The 21,343-nt window shown below is 40.4% G+C and overlaps 2 protein-coding genes across 5 annotated transcripts; one reads left to right on the top strand and one right to left on the bottom strand.

Moving 5' to 3' along the window:
- Window positions 1–235: 235 nt before the first annotated feature.
- LOC100249197 (protease Do-like 8, chloroplastic) lies at window positions 236–14,982 on the bottom strand. Of its 4 annotated transcripts, XM_010662759.3 has the most exons (14): window positions 14,843–14,982; window positions 13,819–13,946; window positions 12,520–12,602; window positions 12,297–12,395; window positions 11,949–12,015; window positions 11,333–11,408; window positions 10,926–10,992; window positions 3,062–3,279; window positions 2,747–2,814; window positions 2,397–2,476; window positions 2,067–2,153; window positions 1,824–1,931; window positions 425–559; window positions 236–331 (listed from the first exon to the last, which is right to left on the bottom strand). In XM_010662759.3, the coding sequence occupies exons 1-13, from the start codon at window positions 14,980–14,982 to the stop codon at window positions 431–433; spliced, it is 1,350 nt and encodes a 449-aa protein (XP_010661061.1). In that variant the 3' UTR covers window positions 236–331; window positions 425–430. The 4 variants fall into 4 exon arrangements, with proteins under 4 accessions (XP_010661061.1, XP_002278099.2, XP_059598344.1 ...); XM_002278063.5 differs by having other exon boundaries at window positions 236–559; XM_059742361.1 differs by having other exon boundaries at window positions 236–559; window positions 13,819–13,991; window positions 14,843–14,933.
- A 197-nt stretch (window positions 14,983–15,179) lies between these two features.
- Window positions 15,180–20,843, top strand: LOC100853943 (DExH-box ATP-dependent RNA helicase DExH18, mitochondrial). The gene is made up of 3 exons (XM_003633803.4): window positions 15,180–17,760; window positions 18,616–18,700; window positions 20,364–20,843. The coding sequence occupies exons 1-2, from the start codon at window positions 15,413–15,415 to the stop codon at window positions 18,686–18,688; spliced, it is 2,421 nt and encodes an 806-aa protein (XP_003633851.1). The 5' UTR covers window positions 15,180–15,412; the 3' UTR covers window positions 18,689–18,700; window positions 20,364–20,843.
- Window positions 20,844–21,343: the final 500 nt, after the last annotated feature.

Here is a 21,343-nt window from a genome sequence, read left to right as displayed (position 1 = left end):
GGCCTCTTTTGTAAATGACCTATGCACTTTGGTGCATCTTTGCCTGGCCCTGTTGATATATTTTCTTTATTCTATCAAAAAAAAACCGAAGGGAGCAGAAGTTCTAACCATTGAACCTTTTCAAACGTACTTCAACAACAACAGGAATGATTTCATCCTTGGGATGTCCAAACATGCCTTCAAAAAAATGTTTAACAAAGATTCACATGATAGTTCTTGTTTTGAAAAAATTGGGGACACTAAATTTGAAACGACTAGCATTGAACTAAATAATTATGTACACAACAGTTTCATTTTACATTACGTTCGAGGCTATTTCCCCAATATGCAACTGCAGAGGAAATTATAAAAAGAAAAAAAATCAAAATTAAAAGATAACTATTAATAATTATCATATAGGAAAAAAGAATGGGATACTAAGCACCTCTTGTCAGGAACTTTTTTCCTCCAAGACTATAGGCAGTTCCAGAATGTCAGCGCCTCTTTGAATCTTGAAGAGGACTTTATCTCCGACATTGTAGTCATCCAATGCCTTGTATAACTCTGCTTTGCTTCTAACCTGCCCAACCACAGTTCCATTAGGAGGTAATTATGAATTCCAGGTCACATTTTTCTTAAATCTTAACTGCAAATGAACAGAAACCAGTATAGTCTGTTGAAGAGTGCATTTGTGCACTATTTTAGCCTTTCACACATGATCTCCATCTTTCCAGCCTCTAAAGTTATGAATGAGAAAATTAGGTTTGAATGGCCAACCTAAATACTGACCAAATTTGTTGACCACACAAAAGAATGTGATTCAGATTATTGAGTTGTCTACCTAAAAGAATATGAAAATTTTGGGAAGGGATCAAGTAATGAAGTAAAGTTTTTGGTAGTGTTTGGCACATATTCCTGATCCTATCAAAAGAAGACTTTTTGGGGCCCCTAAGCGGAAATCAGAAATAAGAAATTAATGGGCTCTTGAGAAAGAGTTTTTGGAGAAAAATCCATTTAGCTTAATGAGTTGCATAAGGGGGTGGGAACAGTAGGTAAAGAAAGTATTTAACCAAAGGATCTGAACCTAGCTATGTGGCACAGCCTCCAAAGTAGTTAAACAATCTTAACTTATGTCTAGAAAAAAAATTCTGAATTTCAGAATGCAATGGAAGTGAATTAAAACTCCATAACAATTAGGATTTAATGAATTTTATTTGATGGCTTGAACTGCCTCTATAATGCTTGGGCAAATACATTCATACATTCAGACCTCTCTATTCATGCACAAAAGTTGACATTTGCATGAACTGAGTCACCAAAACCTATATTTGATTCAAAAATGCTTCAAGTGTGGAGACCATGAAGCAATTCTCTAGGGACTGAAGCTACAACAAAAGATGACTCTATTCATGAGCACAGAACTGTCATATTCTTGGCTGTCACATGGAATGTTTTCATTTCCAATGAACTTCTAAAAATCCCCTACAATGAATGTCTCTAGCTACCAAATTTCTTCTGAAACTTGTTTTTATGCCTAAAAGCCACTGTTCACCTACAACATAAATGACTACATTTTTTTCAGGTCAAAGTGCTTCCTTGAAATGCTCAACCAGAAAGCAGTTCTCCAAGATGGAGGCAGTGGCAAACATAGAAGAGCTTCAAAGTGGAACCTAGAGAATTTTGGTTTAGACATTTCTACCAGTGCACCACATGTACAACAACAGAGGACAGTCTTGTGCTGCATAAATATGCAGGCATTCAATCTTGCAGCTTGAAATACAAGAAATACATTATCATGCAAAAACAAAAGGAATTGCAGTAAGAGATGGCTAATGACAGCTTACAGGTTTGTTGTCAACTGCAACAATTATATCTCCAAGCATAATATTACCAGCAAAACCCCTTGTGGTGGGAAGTAGACCAGCCTTGGCGGCAAGACTATCACCAGGAACCTATAGCACCAGATGGTAAATTTAGGCAAGTATAATCTAACAGCAATAGCAGTGGTCATAGACCAAATACAGAACCCCCCATAAGGATATAGAAGGGAATTCACTAATGGGCAATCTGAGAACTAGCAAGTGTACCAGCAAAACAAGGGCTCCATTTCGAACATTCAGTTGATTGGCAACCAAGTCTGGAGCAATATCTGCATTCAAACCAGCTCGAACAACCTAACATGAATGGAAAATGAAATAAGAAATACGTAAATGCATTAGCTTTAGATCAGATGAAATAGAATCTAATTTCCAAATTGTTTTTGCACTATTGGTAGTAATCTCTATTTCACAAAAGCTAAATCATATTGAATAAACAAAACAAAAGTGGTCAAATTTGCAGAGAACTAGAAAAGATACAAGAACAAGGGGAAGAAGACAGGATTACAGCCAGTATAAAGATATTGTGAAAGAACTTACTTTGCCATATTGGATCAACTGAGGTACTATCTTGAGTACAGTTGAGGATGGGATGGCAAATCCAACACCTGCCGATGTCCCTGCCATACCAAAAACAGAAGTTAAACTCAAGGTATCTATGCAACTGTTAACTTGAGGCAACACATTCTTAAAAACGGAGTTTATAGGAACCAACTAGGCAACCAGGGCTTTTTCAGTCATATCCTTAACAAAAGGAACAGCACAAGCATAGAATTGAATCATTCTTTAATTTGTGGCTATCAGATTCAATGGAGTTGCTGGGGTTTCCTGACTTCCATTCAACACTAAGAAATGCAAGGGGTTTGCGAAATAGAAAATTGGAATGTTACCTGTTTGAGTAAATATTGCTGTGTTAATTCCAATCAAATTTCCCTTAGAATCCAGTAGAGGGCCTCCACTGCCACAGTCAGAGGAAATAATGAAGCAGTAGGCAATGAACAAGTCAGAAATCATATTTGTTTCTTAGTAGTGCAAAGAAAAAGTGTCACCAAGTCTAACAACTAAAGAAACGATAATGAAAGAGAAATTGGCATCAAATTAAACATCCTTGATGTAGAATGGGATAAATGGAGGAGCAGTGGAGCTGGAATTAAGACTTCAACAAATTAAGATTTTAGGAGTACAGTAAAATGTAAAGGACCAACCTGTTCCCAGGATTTATGGCTGCATCTGTTTGAATTCCTCCACCAATTGTGACTCCAGTTTGGCTGAAGATGTCTCGATTCAATCCACTAATAACCCCAACAGTGAGGGTGTGATCAAACCCAAATGGATTTCCAATTGCTAAACACTGCTGGCCAACTCTAAGATAAGAAGACTGGCCCACCTTCATTGGCCTCAACAGATCTTCAGAGGCTTCTATCTAGCATGCGGCAGATACAAAAACCTTTTTAGTTATGTATTAGAAACCAACAGCTACACTATTTTTCTAACACATCTAGCACATAAGTTTACTTAATGGCTACACTACACTTCTCTTGCATCTGCAGGGGACACATCTGACACAAAAGTCTACTTAACAGCTACACTACACTTTTCTACCACCCTTAGGACACATGTCTTGACACATAAGTTTTGGAAATTTAGCCAAGACTTATCTGTGATGGTTGGAGACATCATGTGTGTCTGCATTTTGTCATGTCTTCACTGTGGCTGAGTCCTATTTTTTAACAATTCACGAAGTTGGTGATTTCATTTTGTCAGCCTGATACACATTTGTCCTAATGGGTTAAGCTTTAAGGAAAGTTGATAGCTTAACATGGTACCAAACCTAGAGGTCTCAAGTTTGAATTCCTCCCGCTGCTACATAGTATCTGCATACCCCAATTCACTGATAATCTGTTACTGCACATGCAATTATATCCTTTTGACACTCCACTCTTTTTTTTCGATAAGTAAACACATATATTAGCATAAGGCAAGCATACAGAGAGTATACGAGGCGACGAAGGCCTCACAACAAAAAGACCAAAAAACAACAAAACCCACCAGCCCTTAACTGGAGGCTATCCACTCCAGGAAACCTATAAGGAACGAGGCTTCACACCATTATACAATTTTGCCCACCCCCACATATTACAAACAAAAGAATTCTTTACTTTCTGTATAGCTAACCCCCCCCACCCCCCCCCCCCTGAATGCTAATCTATTCCTTTCCTTCCACACCGTCCAGAAAATAAATAACGGTATGGCTCTCCAAATTTTCTTCCTCTTTTTACCCACAAAAGAACCTTTCCAGCTGATCACCGCCTCCTTTACAGTTTTTGGAAAGACCCACTGGGCTCCAACCAGACTAAGAACCATCCCCCACAACACACTAGCCACTGTACAATGGATAAGAAGATGATTAATGTTTTCCTCATCACTACCACATAGGTAACATCGATTAGGAAACTATCATCCTCTCTTTTGAAGCCTATCAAGAGTAAGAACCCTCCCCCAAGTAGCTTCCCACGCAAAAAACGCTAGCTTAGAAGGAACGTTCTCCACCCAAATGCCCTTTTTGGGAAACAAAGGGGAACTATGGCTAATCATCAGCCCATACGCTTCCTTGACGTCAAACTTCCCATTTTTTCCTCCCTTCCATAAGGCCAAGTCCTCCTCCAAGGTAATTCTTTGACTCCTTAGGATTTGAAGCAATTCGTCGACCAAGGTCAGCTCCCAATCATTGAAGCCTCTAATAAACCTTAGGTTCCAACCTCCTTGGCCAGAATTCTGGTCCCATAAATCCCCCATAGTGGCACTCTTTTGGGCAGCCACATTGAAGAGTTGAGGGAACCTCCGGGCCAGCTCCACATCCCCACACCAAGGGTCCTTCCAAAACCTGATTTTGGTGCCTTTTCCTACCTTAAAAATCATATTTTCCCAACACCAATCAGCTTCTTTCAGAATCTCCTTCCAAACCCCAACACCAAACACCCCATTTGCTTTTTTAGTCCTCCACCCAAATTCCTCTTGCCCATATTTTGCCACAAGAACACGTTTCCACAACTCCTCCTTGGCACGAGCAAATCTCCACACCCATTTTCCAAGTAGGGCTTTGTTCAAATGGACTAGTTTCCTCAAACCAAGCCCCCCCTTTTCCTTGCCCCCACACACCCTCTCCTAATTGACTAGGTGTGTTTTTCTTCCCGTACTTCCCCCTCCCCACAAGAAATCTCTTTGCAATTTTTCTAGTCTTCTTGCCACTACCTTAGGCATATGGAAGAGGGACAGTTGATATAATGGCATGCTAGCCAGCGTACTCTTTATGAGGGTGATTCTACCACCCTTGGAGATGTATTGCCGCTTCCAAAGGGCTAATTTCCATCTCATCCTTTCTTCCACCCCATCCCACACGTAACCAACTTTATTGGGCACGCCCAGAGGCAGCCCCAGGTAGGTTGAAGGCAGCTGACCTACCTTGCAGCCCAACTCCACAGCCATCTCAAGGATCTCCTCCACCTCCCCTACTGGAATAATTTCGTTTTTATCCAAATTGATCCTCAGCCCTGAAGCGGCTTCAAACCAACATAAAATCCAGCTCAAAAAAGTCATATCATCTTTCCTAGCCTCACAGAAAACTATGGCATCTTCCGCAAAGAGAAGGTGAGAGATAGTAACAGCCTGCCCCCTACCCCTCTGGATTCTACATCCAGAGATGTAGCCCCCTTCCACTGCCCTCCGAATAAGGGCACTCAGCACCTCCATTCCCATGATAAACAAATATGGGGATAGAGGGTCGCCTTGCCGCAGCCCCTTAGAGCTAGAAAAGAACCCAGTTGGCTCCCCATTTACTAACACTGAGAATTTAGCAGTCGAGATGCAGCTCCATATCCACTCCCTCCACTTAGTCCCAAAACCCATTTTTTCCATAACCCTCATCAAGAACTGCCAATTGACATTGTCGTACGCCTTTTCAATATCTAGTTTGCAAATCAGGCCTTTCTTTCCTTCTTTTTTCCATGAGTCAATCACCTCATTAGCGATTAGAGACGCATCCAAAATCTGCCTACCCATGACAAAAGCATTCTGGTCTGAAGAGACCACTCTACCAATCACATTTTTAATCCTATTGGCTAGCACCTTAGCCAAAAGTTTATATAACTCGCCCAAGAGACTGATCGGCCTGACGTCCCCTAGCTCCTCCGCTCCTCCTTTTTCGGGGATCATAACCAAAAACGTGGTATTGAGGCTCTTGAGAAAAGCATTATGCTCATGGAATTCCTTGAACATCTCCATAACCTCCTCCTTCACAAACTCCCAGCAGAATTGCCAAAAGGCCCCCGTAAAGCCATCCGGACCTGGAGCCTTGTCCCCATTCATGTCCATTAGGGCCGAATGGACCTCCTCTTCCATGAATGGCAGCTCCAAGATGTCCGTCTCTTGTTGGCTAATCTGATTCAAATTTAACCCCCCTATATCTGCCTTCCACTCCGAGTCTTCCGTTAATAACCGATGAAAGGCGTCTACTATTCCAGTCCTAACTCCATGCTCCTCTGACAGCCAGACCCCACTGATTTTTATTCTTTCCATTGTTTGCCTTCTTCGGTGCGCGTTTGCCATTCGATGGAAATACCCCATATTTTTATCCCCTTCTCTTAGCCACAACTCCCTTGAGAGCTGCCGCCAGTGTATCTCCTCCAGCTTAACCCACTTAGCATAACCTTCTTTCGCTTCTTTTTTTCTAGAAAATTCCTCCTCAGTCAGGCTCCTCTCACTTTCCACTTGATCCCAATAGTCCACTTGCTGTAAGGCAGCCAATTTATTACTTTCCAAGTTCCCAAACACCTCCTTGTTCCAAACCTGTAAGTTTTGTTTAATCCCCTTCAGTTTTGTAGCCAGCTTATAGCTAACCCTACCACTGACGGACATCCCCTGCCACCAACTCCTCAAAAGGTCTTTAAACCCTTCCACTTTCAGCCACATGTTCTCGAACCTGAACGGTGAAGGGCCTCTTCTTTTGCCACCCCCCTCGATTATGATTAGAAAATGATCTGATATAGGCCGAGATAATCTCTTCTGAGTCACATTGCTGAACTGATCAAGCCAGCTGGGAGAAACCAAAAATCTATCCAGTCTGGCCCAGGCTTGATTATGAAGCCCCCCACTCCACGTGAAAAAGCCCCCTTGGAGGGGAAGGTCAATTAGCTCAAGGTCATCCATAACCTGAGCAAACCTCCTCATAGATGAGGTCACCCTCCCTTGCCTGCTTCTTTCTCCTTGAGCGAGAATAACATTAAAATCTCCCCCTACACACCATGGGTCACCCTAAAGACCTCTGATTGCTCCAAATTCATTCCAAAGACACTCCCTATCCTCTTTGGTAAAAGGGCCATAAACACCCGTGAATACCCAGACTACCCCATTTTCCACAGTTCTAAATTTACAAGAAATTGAGAATTTACCCTCCTCCCACTCCAGCATTTCCAAGGACCTTTTGTCCCAACAAATCAACACTCCTCCAGCTGCACCAGCAGCTTCAAGAGTTCTCCAGTCTAAGAATCTCCCCACCCCTAAGCTTTTCACCACCCCATCAGTCATTAGCTGAATTTTTGTCTCCTGGATACAAAACAAGTCCACCTTCTGTTTTCTAACCACAGACTTAATAATCCTTCTTTATTAACGTCATTTGCACCCCTCACATTCCAACTCATCAGTTTCAGATTCATTAACCCAACAATAATTGGCCCCCTCTACTTTTTGAATGACTGTTCTTCTTGTCCTTCCCCTTATATTTGACTGAACATTCCAACCTTTTGAGCTCCCTCTCAAATTTTGATTTCTCCAGTAACCCTTTGCTATGTATCATTTCCCGTCTTTTTCTAATTTTGGACAAAAAGTCTAGTATTTCCCTCTCCAGACCTTCTATTGAAAATCCCAACAACTTGCTAAACTTAGCCAAACTACTTTCCTCCCAATTAGTCTCCTTCTCGCTCCTTAGAACCTGGGACCCGGTTAGAACTGGAGTCCATTCCGGGTTTTGAACCTCTAAAGCATCACAATTGATCTCAATCAGGTCCCAGCAGCCCTCTCTACTCACTGTAGCCCCCCCCCCCCCCCCCCCCCCTCTAATAGCTGCGGGCTTCATCTTGTTTTCTTTTTGGCGGCTCTCCCTTAATTCCCCAGAGTGATCGCAAAACTCCCTCTCCGGAGTCCGACCAAAAAGAGAAGAAGAAAAGAGAGAGGATTCCCCAACCCTTAGATTTGAAGTGGACCCATACCTGAAGGCTTCATCCACGATCGCTCTTTCTGCCATTGAGCACTGGAGAGTTGGCATCTGCTTCCCACTAACCTCTTTCTCACAACACTTGATGAATTCCGTTTCCAGCTTTAGGCCCAGATCCTCTTTAGTGCTTGTGCCCATGATTTTAGTCTACGATTGGCCCAGACAGCCCCCAACCATGATAGCAGGCCCATGGGACAGGAGTTCCAGCCCTTCAGAGGCCCGTCCCTCAGCCGGCTCACGTTCCATCCCAACTGCAGCCAATTCAGCCCCCTTAGAATGAGGCGAGCCTTGCGTAGTTGGCCCATAGTCCTGCTTCAGGCCCACGGGGCCAAGACCTGATCCAGACGAACTCGACCCATCGCCCGCAAATCCAGAACTCTGCCGGGTCACCCGCCCGAGATGGGTCCAGTTTTCAAACTCGCCCCCACCCTCCCCTCCCACTTGCTCTCCCGTCACTTCATCTGACCGACGTTGTTCCTTAGGTTCAGAGCCCGGCTTTTCTCCCACACGCCATCCCGCGCGTGAATCACCACCACCCCTAACCTCCCCTCTCTGTCGCCCAACTTCATCTCAGCCATCCCCCTATTTTTTCCTTATTGCCGGCGGAATCTCCCACCACAAAGATACGACATATACCTCTCCCTCCACCCCAATCTCCATCGAACTCGACAAGGCCCCTCCATTTAGCTTTACCTAGATCATTGCCCATTCCAAGTCCTCTTTCCTTTCCGTTAGAGGATCGATGCCTAAGAACCCACCGCACTCTTCCCCCATTCTCCTCAGGATTGACGGCACCCACAGCAAGATTGGAAGACCCAGGATCCTCACCCAAGCTTCTTTCCTATTTTCACCCTCTACAGAGCATCCAAACCTCGGGCTCCACATCTCCAAACCTAGTTGGGTCCCTCCCACTGATCTCACCCCCTAGGCTAGGACCCTCTTGGCTTTTTCCACCGTCTCAAATTCCAGCAGGGCACAACCCTTTCCCAGTCTAGCCAAGCCTAATTTACCTTTCAATCCCCACGCTCTTACCACTGACCACCCCAAACTCGCTAGGTCCTCTTCTCGTGCTGATTTAGGGTTCCATTTACCTATCATGCATTGCTTCAATCTGCTCACATTGTTCCTTATTTCCTCCTCCTTTGTCTCTACTCTGACCCTTGTAGTATCACTGAGCTCAGAGCCCCTGGCCACTTCCACATACAACCACTTCCACATACGACCTACCTAAATCCCTTCCTCCTTGATCAATTTCCTTTTCCTCGAGCCGAAACCCTACCCTCCGTAGTGACTCCACCATAGAAACTCATCCTCCCTTTTCCCCTTTCCCTTTTGGTATACAAATACCAAATCTCCTTTTCTCAAGATCCGTCACCTCTAGGCGGATGAAGCTCCCGGCCCCCTATTAGCCTCTCTCACCATGGAATAGATCCTCCCTTTTTCTTTCCAGCCCTTCTCCCATCTTCCATCTTTCCCATCCTTCATGCACTGAATCAGCCCTTCTATGAGCAGCCCCACACTCGCCGGCCCCAAGACACTAACCCTCCCTTGCTTTCCGAGATAATGACATGGCTCTTGCCATTTCTCTCCTCAGCTTCTACTTCGAACACCTTCGATTCCACCACGAATCTATTTCCCTTCCTCTTCCCTCGATTTTCCGCCCGGCTTTCCCCTTCCTCGCCTTCGCTCGCATGATCACCCTCGCTCTCTCTCATGCAATTTTATTTCATTTTGACACTCCACTCTTGCAACTATTTCAAAGGTAAGATCATGGCCTTAGAGGTAGGTTGACTGAACATCCCTGCTTATGCCAACAAGTAAGTTTGGTTAAATCATTCTGACTCAGAATTTCCAAAATAAATGCAATGGAGTCCTTATGTTACAGCAAAATAGAAAATGGAATATTTCAAAAGATATATTTTACTAGATTATCTGAGGATTTTACACCAAAGATTGGGGAACAAATGAGATGACAGTAAGGAGGAGCAGTTGTTGTCTAATGGCCTGTTAATATCATTAAAAAAGGTATGGAGAACTGTTCAAATTGCAATTACTGAAGGGAAAAACAGAATATGTTGGAGAGTATGATATTGTGAACCCAAATCCTACAAGCTTAAACTTTTAGGAGGTTATGCGTTTGAACCTCACCACCATATGTTTATTTCCCAAATTACTAAGCCCATGTGTAAGCCCAAAAAAAGAGGTTACATGTGAGGGTGGGTCTTGGAGAGTATGATATACGCTGTGAACCCAAATCCTATGGCTATGTTTGATTCTCGGAAAATTTGAGGGAAAATGTAAGAGAAAGAAAATAGAGAGGAAAAGTGAAAGGAAAGAAAAAATGAAAGAAAATAAAAAGTAGATTCAAAATCAATAACTTATTTTTATATGTTTCTTTAAACTCATTTCACGTAGTTTCCTCGATTATATAAAAATTAAATAATTTTAAAATATATAAATTTCTAACTAATTTTAATTATATTTAATTTTCTTTAAAAAAATTATGGTGAAACCAAACATGAGAAAACCATTTTTCTCAACATTTTTTTCTTTCCTTAGTACTTTCCGGGAACCAAACATAGCCTATAAGCTTAAGCTTTTAAGAAAATTGGTAGTTCAAAACCAGTCAAAAGCAAATTACCAAAGACAATTAAGGATAACTTGAACCTATCAAGGAAAGAAAAACAAAGAAAGAAACAAGAAGAAAAATGTATAACTTAAATAACTAATAAGACAAACCACCCAGCTAGTTAACAACAATGAGTTTTGCTGTTGTTTCTGCTTAAAACAAAAAGGCATACCTTCAACACAGCCAGATCTTTCGTTCGATCTGCACCAATCAACTTGCCCTCAAAATTCTTTTGTACCCTATCAAAAGAATATATACAATGAGAAAACTGGCTGCAACAAGCCTGATTAGATGGAAAACAGCATTACATGCATAGAGAGTGGTAATATATGGAAACTTCCAGAATAAGTTAAAAGGTAAAAACTGGTTATTTGTGGATACACATCCATGTAATTACTACTTTATTATTAATGTAAGAATATTTAAGTCATTTTATAGATAGAAAAAGAGTGGACACCCAAAACACTTTTCCCTTTAATAATAGTAACTGATACAACATATGTCCTATATAGCCAAAGATAGACCAACTTAACAATGTAGTTTAATTTATCACTATAAGTTGAGAACAATAAAACTCACCCATCTGAAGCAAGAATGTTAACTCGTGCAACAACTTGCCCAGGCTTAGAATTTCTTGAAAGGGCATTACCAATTACTGTGCATAAAATAAACGGTCAATTTAGAATTATAGCCATCAAGAAATCTTAGAATGATAATCACCAAATCAAAATCAATATAATAATTGCATTTTGATGATGCCATATCCATGAGAGCACATCATGGTTGACAACTGAACTTCAGAAAATTAGCCAACTGTCCAAAGGTGGCTGAGAAAGGCTAAAATCAAAACATGCCAAAGGATTTACAGGATGGCTCATGAATAGCCCAAATGAATTTCTTGATCAATAACAAAAGTAACAAGACTTAGCAATATCCAAAGAGCAGTAAGGAAGGTCCAAACAGATACCATACTAGAGGTATTCCTTGAAAACTTACGTACTTAGTAGAAAAAGTCATGTTGATCAAGTACAGGTTACTATTTCTCTACACAATGAAACAACTGTCTCCGTATGAAAACATCATTTAACAAAAGAGGTTATTGCTGAGTGCACCTACCCATTATATGGAGGATAGCAATGAATTATCTTTTCTCTACCAACATAAAATTGCCTTTGGCTCCTTTAATAGTTCTTACCATGATAATTTGTCACAATGTGTCCTTGTTCATCCCAGACTACTCCAGAACCATTTCCTTCAGGAACCTGATAAATGCATTTAAGAATCATTTGTTTTGAAACTATCTAATAAGTCATAACAGTGAGCAAAAATTAAGAAGCAGAAGCATACAATGCTTGAGCAAGCAGAAAAATGCATGAACTTGTGAGGCTTCTTGGTTTATAAACTTTTTTCTCTGCCTGAAATCTGATTCACTCTTCTTAAGTTTAATGGATAGAAATAATAGAATTACCTGAACAACACCTGTTACATTAAGAAATCTGGTGCACTATTCTTAAGTTTTAAGGGATAGAAATCATAGAATTACCTCAACTGCACCTGTTACATTAAGTTGAGGGCGCAATGTTACGTCAAAAATGTTGACAACAGAGTAAGTGTTCCTTTCAAAGAGTTGAACAATTCTTTCCTGTCAATTAAACACATATCAATTCACCTTCCATAACCCATAAAGGAGTACCAAGTGCAAACATTATTAAAGAACAATATGAAATAAAAATAGGAACATCTGAATTATGGAGTTTAACATAAACCTCAGTAGGGAAGAGTGGCCCAGAAGGGGAAACAGGGGGAGTTACTTCTTCAATTGTCACAGATGGATCTCCTAAAGCATGTGCTGTACATCCAACAAGACCACTGATTAGAAGCAACCCCTAGATATGAAGCTGCATGCTTCACCAGCAGGGGGAACTGGTGACAGTACAAATGAATGAAAGACTATTTAAAAGATTTTAAACACAATCAAACAGAGCCAGCATTTTTTTTTTCTTTTTTTTTTTTTATAACCGAGGAACCTTCCATGGCCAAACCCTTAGGACTCTCAATAGGGACCCAAACCTCGGAATGCTGACTGTCCCACAACAACCCGCACAGGGTAAATTCAGGGTACCATTAGTGGCAGGATTCTAACCCAGAACCATGTGCCACTTACTGGGACCACACTTCCCAGTATTCGCCCTGACCACCTGGGCTACCTTCGCGGGTTCAAACAGAGCCAGCATTTAACACAGTGAAAACATGTTTTTTGCTGGATAGCATATCAGTTGGTACCAAGAACCACAGGCTAATGTCCCTTTTTATTGTTTTTCTTCTTCTTCTTGATTGGTAAAGAATAATTGTATTAAAACTGCCTAAAGGCCCCTTTTCTTCTTCTTCTTCTTTTGATTGGTAAAGAACAACTGTATTAAAACTGCCTAAATGTCCCTTTTTATTGTTTAACCCATATTATCTCTATTACCCACATATAGCTTATACAGATAACATGGCTGTACAAGTAGGTATCCTCCAAACCAAAGCCTTACATTTCTTCTTCAATATGACCAAAAGCTTATCCTTTTTCTGTGTCTGTACAGGCTTAATCAAGGGAAATAACTGTGGGTTCAAATAGACATGACCATTAAGGCAGGCATGCATCCCTTGGCTGAATAGCAACAGAGCGAAGAAAAGATTTCTATTGATTCTCTCTTTTCCTTTCTGAAAAATAGAACAACATTTGCTTTCTGGCTCAGTCCCATAAAACTTTGATGAGTTCTTCACCAAGATTGAGGTTTTCTTCTAAAACACTTAAACTTCTAATTCAAACTGACAAGTTGGAAAATAAATCAATAAGAAAAACCCCACATTGATCAACATTGGCCATAAACCCAAGCTACAGGCCATTTACATGAAGTTGCTTTAATCAGAGACTAACTAATGTGCCAATGTGACTCATTTAACTGATTTCCAGAGAATCAAACAGCTTAAGGAATATTCAAGACAATTAAATCATACAACTAGCCTAATACAAAATTTAAATTGGTCTGAAGGGAAATCAAGCCAAACCGTGTGCGAACCTGATAAGTACCTTGAAGGATGATACCACGAATACATAAGTAAACTTGCAAACAACGTCCGCCTTGTTGTGAGAGGAATGTTCTTGCGTATTACAACACCCAAATCCTTGGTCTGATCGTCAACAGGTCTAAAACATCAATTGGATTAAATATCAATACACCTGAAACAAAATCTAGAAAAAAAAAAAAAAAAGCACACTAAAATCACAATGATAACATCATGGACAAAGATAGAATATACACCTCTAGACAATACAATAACTAATATCAATTACATACATAGCCTTAAAGATGAATAGTAGTACACAATGTATACAATCTGCACACAAACGAAAGACCCTAGACCTTTGCCAAGCTAACCTATAGAAACCGTCCACAAAATCCAGAAACGACAGATTAGCTAAACCCATTCCCTCATTAGATCACAAGAATAAAAGGCCTTTAGAAGCATGACTTTCACCACCAAGCTGGACTACTCCACACCTTTAAATATTATTTTCCCACGTAGTCCAAAATATACAAAATGGCATATTAGCCTCAAAGATGAATGATAATTAAAAAAAATATAAAAAATCAATCTTTTCCTTTTCTTATGATCTGGAATTGTTTGAAAAAATGAATGATTCAGTTCACAATCCACATGTCTCTTAATTATAATACAATCATACCCAAACAACTGAAACAAGTACACTTACACTACAACCCCTTGCGTGGGCAGGTGGAAGAAGTGTTGTCTTCTAGAATATAAAGAAAATATTGAAAAATGGCCTTATGAGCAGTATGATATACCTATTTCTTCCCTAAACTGCACTTTATTTGTTAATATCAACATCATAAAAAGAGTATAAGAATCATTAACATCTGAAATCAGCATGATACAGTCTCATTAACCGACTTATGCAACCCAATAAAATCAACTTAATAACCCACTTTCTTTTGGTTCTTGCAACATCAAATCAACAATAGGAATCGCATTGAACTTGTGTTTTTGTTTGTATGCTACGAGAAGCAGCAATGCCAGAACCTGGGAATGGAGTTAGAGGAAACGGCGTCGTTGAGACAAGCAGTGGGAGAACAGGCGTTGGAAATGCCATCAAAACAGACTTCACGCCTACCCATAATTCTGTGAGACTGTAGAGGCAAACTGCAAGCTAGTATTTGCATTTTTTTTCCTTTTTGGTCTGAAAAAAAAAAATGGTAAGAAATTAGGGTTCTTGAGGAGAACTGTTATACAGGAAAAATGGATAGGGATAGGATTAGGATTAGGATTGGGCTGGGCTGGGCTTCTACTCTCTTCTCAGGCCTGAATAGTAGGTACTAGGTCTATTGGGCTCAGGGTTTTCCTGAGTCCCGAGTCATGTCCCTCAAACTCAACGAATCAACAACGAGTTGCCCCTAGCTAACAAACCTCAAAGAGGGTTTAGGGTTTTAGAGTCTTAACCCTGACCACCCCTTTCCCTTCATTTTCTCTCTGCTTTCTCCCTCATTCAGTCAGGTGTGGGTTCTAATTATTCTATAATTAATTTCTTCTTTGCTGTCATGAATTAGTTCATGCATTGCCGGAAATTGTGTTGAAATTGGATGTGGGTGTTCAATGGCAAGAGGCCCAGCAGCACTTCTATCTAGAATACGTTCATCCAAACACGATGTTTCTCGGTTTAGGGTTTTTCCATCGAAGCGCTGCATCCATTCGTTTGGAGAATGGAGAAACCCAACTGCCTCCGCTTTTGATTTGTCAAAACCCGCATTTTTTACAAGTTTGATGAACCTGGTTCATCTTCAATCAGCCTCAGGAAGTCCGAATTTAAGGGATTTTCGCAATTCTATTGGGGCGAGACACTTCTCATCAATGAGGGAAGATGGTGATGGAGATGAGAATACTGTCCCTGGTTTGACAATTGAGGATGGGGACGATGTTAGTAGTATCTCTGATTCAACAATGGTTGAAAATGGAGATGAGGGCAAGAGTAATTGTGATTCATCCATGGTTGAATCTGGGAACAGTTCTGATGATGTGGGCTCTGGGGAGAGTGTAGGTTATGAGCACGTCGCATATCGGGATCCTGCAGAATTATACCGGGAGCTTTGTGATTCTCAGACGTCTGCAAAGCCAACAAAGTCGGATTGGGAGATGGTATCTGAGATTTTACATCATTTCCGCAAGTCAGGTTGGGCTGCCAATCAGGCTCTGGCTATATACATTGGAATGTCATTCTTCCCCACCGCAGCAAGCAAGTTCCGAAGTTTTATGAGTAAGAAATGTACTGCTGATGTAGCCAAGTACCTGGCCTCACTTGGTCCAGGTGATGCTGCTGTTAAGTTCCTCTTTCCCATATTTGTTGAATTTTGTTTGGAAGAGTTTCCTGATGAGATTAAGCGATTCAGGAGTATGATCAAGTCAGCAGACCTCACCAAACCTCATACTTGGTTCCCATTTGCCCGGGCGATGAAGCGGAAGATCATCTATCATTGTGGTCCAACGAATAGTGGTAAGACATACAATGCTTTGCAAAGATATATGGAAGCAAAGAAGGGTATCTATTGTAGCCCTCTTAGGTTATTGGCTATGGAAGTTTTCGATAAGGTGAATGCCCTTGGGATCTATTGTAGCCTTCACACAGGTCAAGAAAAGAAAAACGTCCCATTTTCAAACCATACTTCATGTACTGTGGAAATGGTGTCTACTGATGATATATATGATGTGGCTGTTATTGATGAAATTCAGATGATGTCAGACCCTTGCAGAGGGTATGCGTGGACGCGGGCCTTGCTCGGATTGAAGGCTGATGAGATACATTTGTGTGGTGATCCGAGTGTTCTGAATGTTGTTCGAAAAATATGCTCAGAAACTGGTGATGAGTTGTTTGAACAACATTATGAGAGGTTCAAGCCATTGGTGGTTGAGGCCAAGACCCTGTTGGGGGAACTTCAAAATGTTCGATCTGGAGATTGTGTTGTTGCTTTCTCAAGGAGGGAGATATTTGAAGTGAAATTGGCAATTGAGAAACACACCAACCATCGCTGTTGTGTTATTTATGGTGCCTTGCCTCCAGAGACTCGTAGACAGCAAGCTAGCCTGTTCAATGATCCAGATAATGAATATGACGTCTTGGTTGCGAGTGATGCAGTGGGGATGGGTTTGAATCTTAATATCAGAAGGGTTGTTTTCTATAGCCTTTCTAAGTACAATGGGGACAAGATTGTTCCAGTTCCAGCTACACAGGTGAAGCAGATTGCTGGAAGAGCTGGTCGGAGGGGGAGTCGATATCCTGATGGACTCACTACCACCTTGCATTTGGATGATTTGGATTACTTGATCGAGTGTTTGAAGCAACCTTTTGATGACATTAAGAAAGTGGGTCTCTTTCCTTTCTTTGAGCAGGTTGAGTTATTTGCAGGGCAGCTCCCAGATGTCACTCTCTCGCATCTACTAGAAAAGTTCAGTGAAAATTGCCAATTAGATGGATCTTACTTCTTGTGTCGACATGATCATATAAAGAAGGTTGCAAATATGTTGCAGAAAGTTCAGGGACTATCTCTAGAAGATCGTTTCAACTTTTGCTTTGCGCCAGTTAATATTAGAGATCCAAAAGCAATGTACCATCTTCTGAGGTTTGCTTCATCTTACAGTCAAAATCTCCCTGTTAATATTGCAATGGGCATGCCCAAGGGTTCTGCTCGCAATGATTCAGAGCTCTTGGATCTTGAGACTAAGCATCAAGTGCTGTCAATGTATCTATGGTTGTCACACCACTTCACGGAGGAAACATTTCCATATGTAAAGAAGGCTGAGACAATGGCAACGGGGATTGCTGATTTACTGGGCCAGTCTCTCAGTAAAGCTTGCTGGAAACCAGAATCAAGGCAGGCAGGGAAGCCAAAGCCTCAACAGAAGGAAGATGGTTATGAGAGGCCAAGGTCACTCGTAAAATTATTTGACGAGTAAGTTTGTTGAATCCTTGATTTCTTCTTGAAGTAATAACTTTCTCAGAATGAGCACTCTAGCATCTAGTAGCTATAACTGGTTATTATTGATTTAATTTTCTGCTACTTCTGCCTAATTATGTAATCCACTATTTCAAGGTTTTTTTCTCCTAACTAATCCAGTGGGCACAGCCAATACTTTCTAAGAATGCAGTAACGACTGTTGTAAAAGCTGTCATTGTTGTTGCACACATTGATAGGGCAAAGTAGTGGACTAGCAGGGATGCCATGGTGGGGATTGGTGAAGAGGTGGTATTGGGTGCTGATGGATGGTGCAGAGGTGGTTGTGGTGGTTCCCAATGGTTTTATCCATGCTGCTGGCAGTGTTAGGCTGGTTGCAGTTGCGGTATTGAATTGTTTAACCAAAATAAAAGATTTCTTAATACACTAGGGATACCTTTGGGAAACATTTGCCCTGAAAATGGTGATATTGGTCAAGAATGTGTGATGACAGCAGATATTGTTAGGACCCTAGTGATTCTGATGACAATTTCTGTGGCTTGGTGGCCTGGGGGTTGGGAAGCAGTTCATACTCTGTTTTGAGTGCTATAGCAGCTAGCCAAATTAGCTTCTGCTTTTCTTTTCAAATCTTCCCATCTGAAATGTCCACAAAGTGATCAGATCATTTCTTTGAACCTATTGAAATATAATAAATCATCTGAGTATAGCAGAACTTTTAAACATCTTCTTTGACTTCTATAACAGGGATGTCAACTCCTCCCCTTAATGCCCATAATGCTTTTCTACCAATCCACATTGATACTTTGTCTTCTTACATATCCTAAATAACAACACCATCTTTCTGCTTTGCAGGAGAAGGCATGAGAAGTCTCCTGAGCATGAGAAGTTTCCTCAGCATGAGCATTCAGAAAAGGTAGCAGCATAAAATTATTGCCAGGTACTTGTTCTTCTACAGCGTCCTATCTTGTATTTTGGCACTACTACTTCTCAAGTTACCATTATTTCTCTGTTCTTATACTGCCATGCTATGAATCTTCCATCTCTATGCTAGAGTAGCCTTTTTCAAAGTTATTGAAAGCCATAGGCAGAGAAACAAGCCCAATGATTTACATATGTTCTCTTTTAACCCCCCACATTTTTGCACAGTAATCCATATGAATTTTTACACGGCACATGCATAACGTGGAGCTCCATGATGTATTATATAACTATAGAACTACCTAAAGGGAGGGTGAATAGGTATTGTAAGCAATTTGTATCCTGATTTTTTTTTTTATTATTATTTTTTTTTTACATCTAGATTCTCAGATTTAACAACTTAATCAATCAGAGATGATTGTAATACAATCAGAGATGATTGTAATACAATCATTACAAAATGACACTACATATACATGGAAAACCATCTACATAGTCTCCCAGAAACTCTGCAAATGTAAAAAACTACAGATCAATCAACTGTGCAAACAATCTACTAAATAAGAAAAGAAAATAGATGATTTTACCTTACCTGATTCCCCATGGGTCTGATATCCATCAGTACTTATACTCTTCTTTCACAATGCTTCAAGGATGAAGCCATCTTGTAGTCAATTTTTTTTCAGTAGGAAAATGCTTTATTTGCTAAATTGTTTGGCCTGTTTGCTTCTACATCAGACAATATAATAAACAATATAATTCTTCACAAAGTTGCGGTCATTTATGCTACAAGTCTGTTGGGCGATGTTGAATAGCATTAATCCTTTCTACACTCATATAATTTGGTATCAAGAGCTGATGGTAGATTGGGAAAAGTCATGTATCTGTAGCATTAGTATGCTTCTTTTTTCCTTTGGAAGGTAGAAAATCGCTAGAACCAACAGCACCATTAACACAAACTAGCTACAGATCTTCTTATCAAGTCCTTTTGAACTATTTAAAGAAACTCCCTAGTAAAATCTTAGTCCTAAGAACCAAAAAATCTATTTCAACAATATTATTGGATATCATGGGTGTTTTGATGTCAAACCTTACTTCTATATCATTTTGTTAAATATCATTGACTTTTTTTCTATTTTTGAGATTCTCACAGCTTTTCTATATGTAACAATTCAATCTTGGTATATGCTCTAGCTTCATTTTCTACTTGCTCTTTGTGTTGCTAGATTCTCCTACCTTTATTCCTTTCCTTAGGTGTGGGTTCCTCTAGAAAAATTTCTATCAAAAATAAAAGGAAGGAAAGGAAGAATGTCCTCTTTAGAAATTGTGTTTCTTTGAGTGGATTCTTTGGTTTGTGTTCTGTCCTGTGACTGCCTCATCTTCTTCACCGTTTCCTTCTGCCATCTCTTTCCCTCTGGTTGCTAGAACTTCCTTAAGAAAAAGGCCTCCTTAAATTCCCATGCATCAGGATTGAGATTCCCAGGCACAAAGACCAGTCTCTTCTTCTTCTTCTTTTTTACATGCAGTCATGTGATGATAAATTGGAAAAAAATGAACCTATTGTCGAATGGCATCTTGGTCTTTCCTTTCATCTTCCATTTCTTTCATGTGTAACTTAATACCCTGCAAATTTGCTACAGTTGTTCAAAGTGTAATAAATGAATACCAATCTAAATTTACAGAGGTGTGAAGACTGGAAGTGTGATGCTGGAGAAAAATAAACCAGATGCACTGCTCAAATTTTCATGTGCAGCTGACACATTGAACATAAGGAATGCAACTACAGACAAGATGAGACAGAAAAATTGAAACCAGTGGAGGATGTAGGGCAATGTGCATCCTTTCATGGAAAGTGACAGTAGCTGTAACCATGACACTGGTGCTGATCAACCTTGTTATTGTACTATTTTTCCTAAAGCTGTAGCATTTTGCCCGAAGTCCTCTAGACTCCTATTTATTTTGGGTAACTAGGTGTTTTTGGGGGGGAAGGGAAGTAACTTTAAAGATGCTTGCATTTGGACTTGTATAGTAACAAATTAGAAATTCTTCGTTGAAGAAGTAGCTCAGGATTTAGATCAAATGCCAATTGTCAAAAGAGAGACGAAACATACAAAAGAGCATTCAGTATGGAATGGACTAGCAAATTCATTTTTCCCCTCTAATTTTACTTTCATGTAGCCGGTTTGTGCGATCTGGAACAAACAACATTTTGCTTCCCTTACCACCAGAAGTAGAAGTATACATCACAATCTCCCTACCATGATCTTCCATTGATTATTTCCCAGTGGATAGGTTTGCCTTCCTTGGCTAATTTAATAATAAAGAGCAAGGTTCTAAAAGAATATGTCGAACTATATATATAAGCAATCTCCAAGTGTTGCGGGACTAAAATTTCAGTCATCAAGCCCAGGTTTCTTACCCTTTACTTGTATTCCCTTGTTATATATGAATATGATTGGTATTTCTTTTGGGCTGGACTAGATAGAGGATAATGATGGCTGCAGAGTTCGGCAAAAGGAATGATACCGTGCCGGTTCTTTATTTGTCTGAAATGGATGACTAATTCTTAATAGGAGCAAATTAGAGTTTGTTGAGAGGTAGAAACTGGATGATGATCTCTCACGAACATTAATCCATTTGAACTCTATCTCATGCAAAAAAA

The sequence above is a fragment of the Vitis vinifera genome, chromosome 14 (genome assembly GCF_030704535.1).
Source record: "Vitis vinifera cultivar Pinot Noir 40024 chromosome 14, ASM3070453v1".
Taxonomy (NCBI): Eukaryota; Viridiplantae; Streptophyta; class Magnoliopsida; order Vitales; family Vitaceae; genus Vitis; species Vitis vinifera.
Note: the sequence above shows the minus strand (reverse complement) of the source record. Positions and strands in the feature narration are given on the sequence as shown.

Coding starts and splice junctions, on each gene's coding strand:
- LOC100853943 (XM_003633803.4), top strand. CDS start 15,413: ATGGCAAGAGGCCCAGCAGCACTTCTATCTAGAATACGTTCATCCAAA. Junction 17,761..18,615: donor CTCGTAAAATTATTTGACGA/GTAAGTTTGTTG, acceptor TCTGCTTTGCAG/GAGAAGGCATGAGAAGTCTC.
- LOC100249197 (XM_002278063.5), bottom strand. CDS start 14,982: ATGCAAATACTAGCTTGCAGTTTGCCTCTACAGTCTCACAGAATTATG. Junction 13,947..14,842: donor TCCTCTAACTCCATTCCCAG/GTTCTGGCATTG, acceptor TTGATGTTTTAG/ACCTGTTGACGATCAGACCA. Junction 12,603..13,818: donor TCCTTCAAGGTACTTATCAG/GTTCGCACACGG, acceptor TTGGATGTACAG/CACATGCTTTAGGAGATCCA.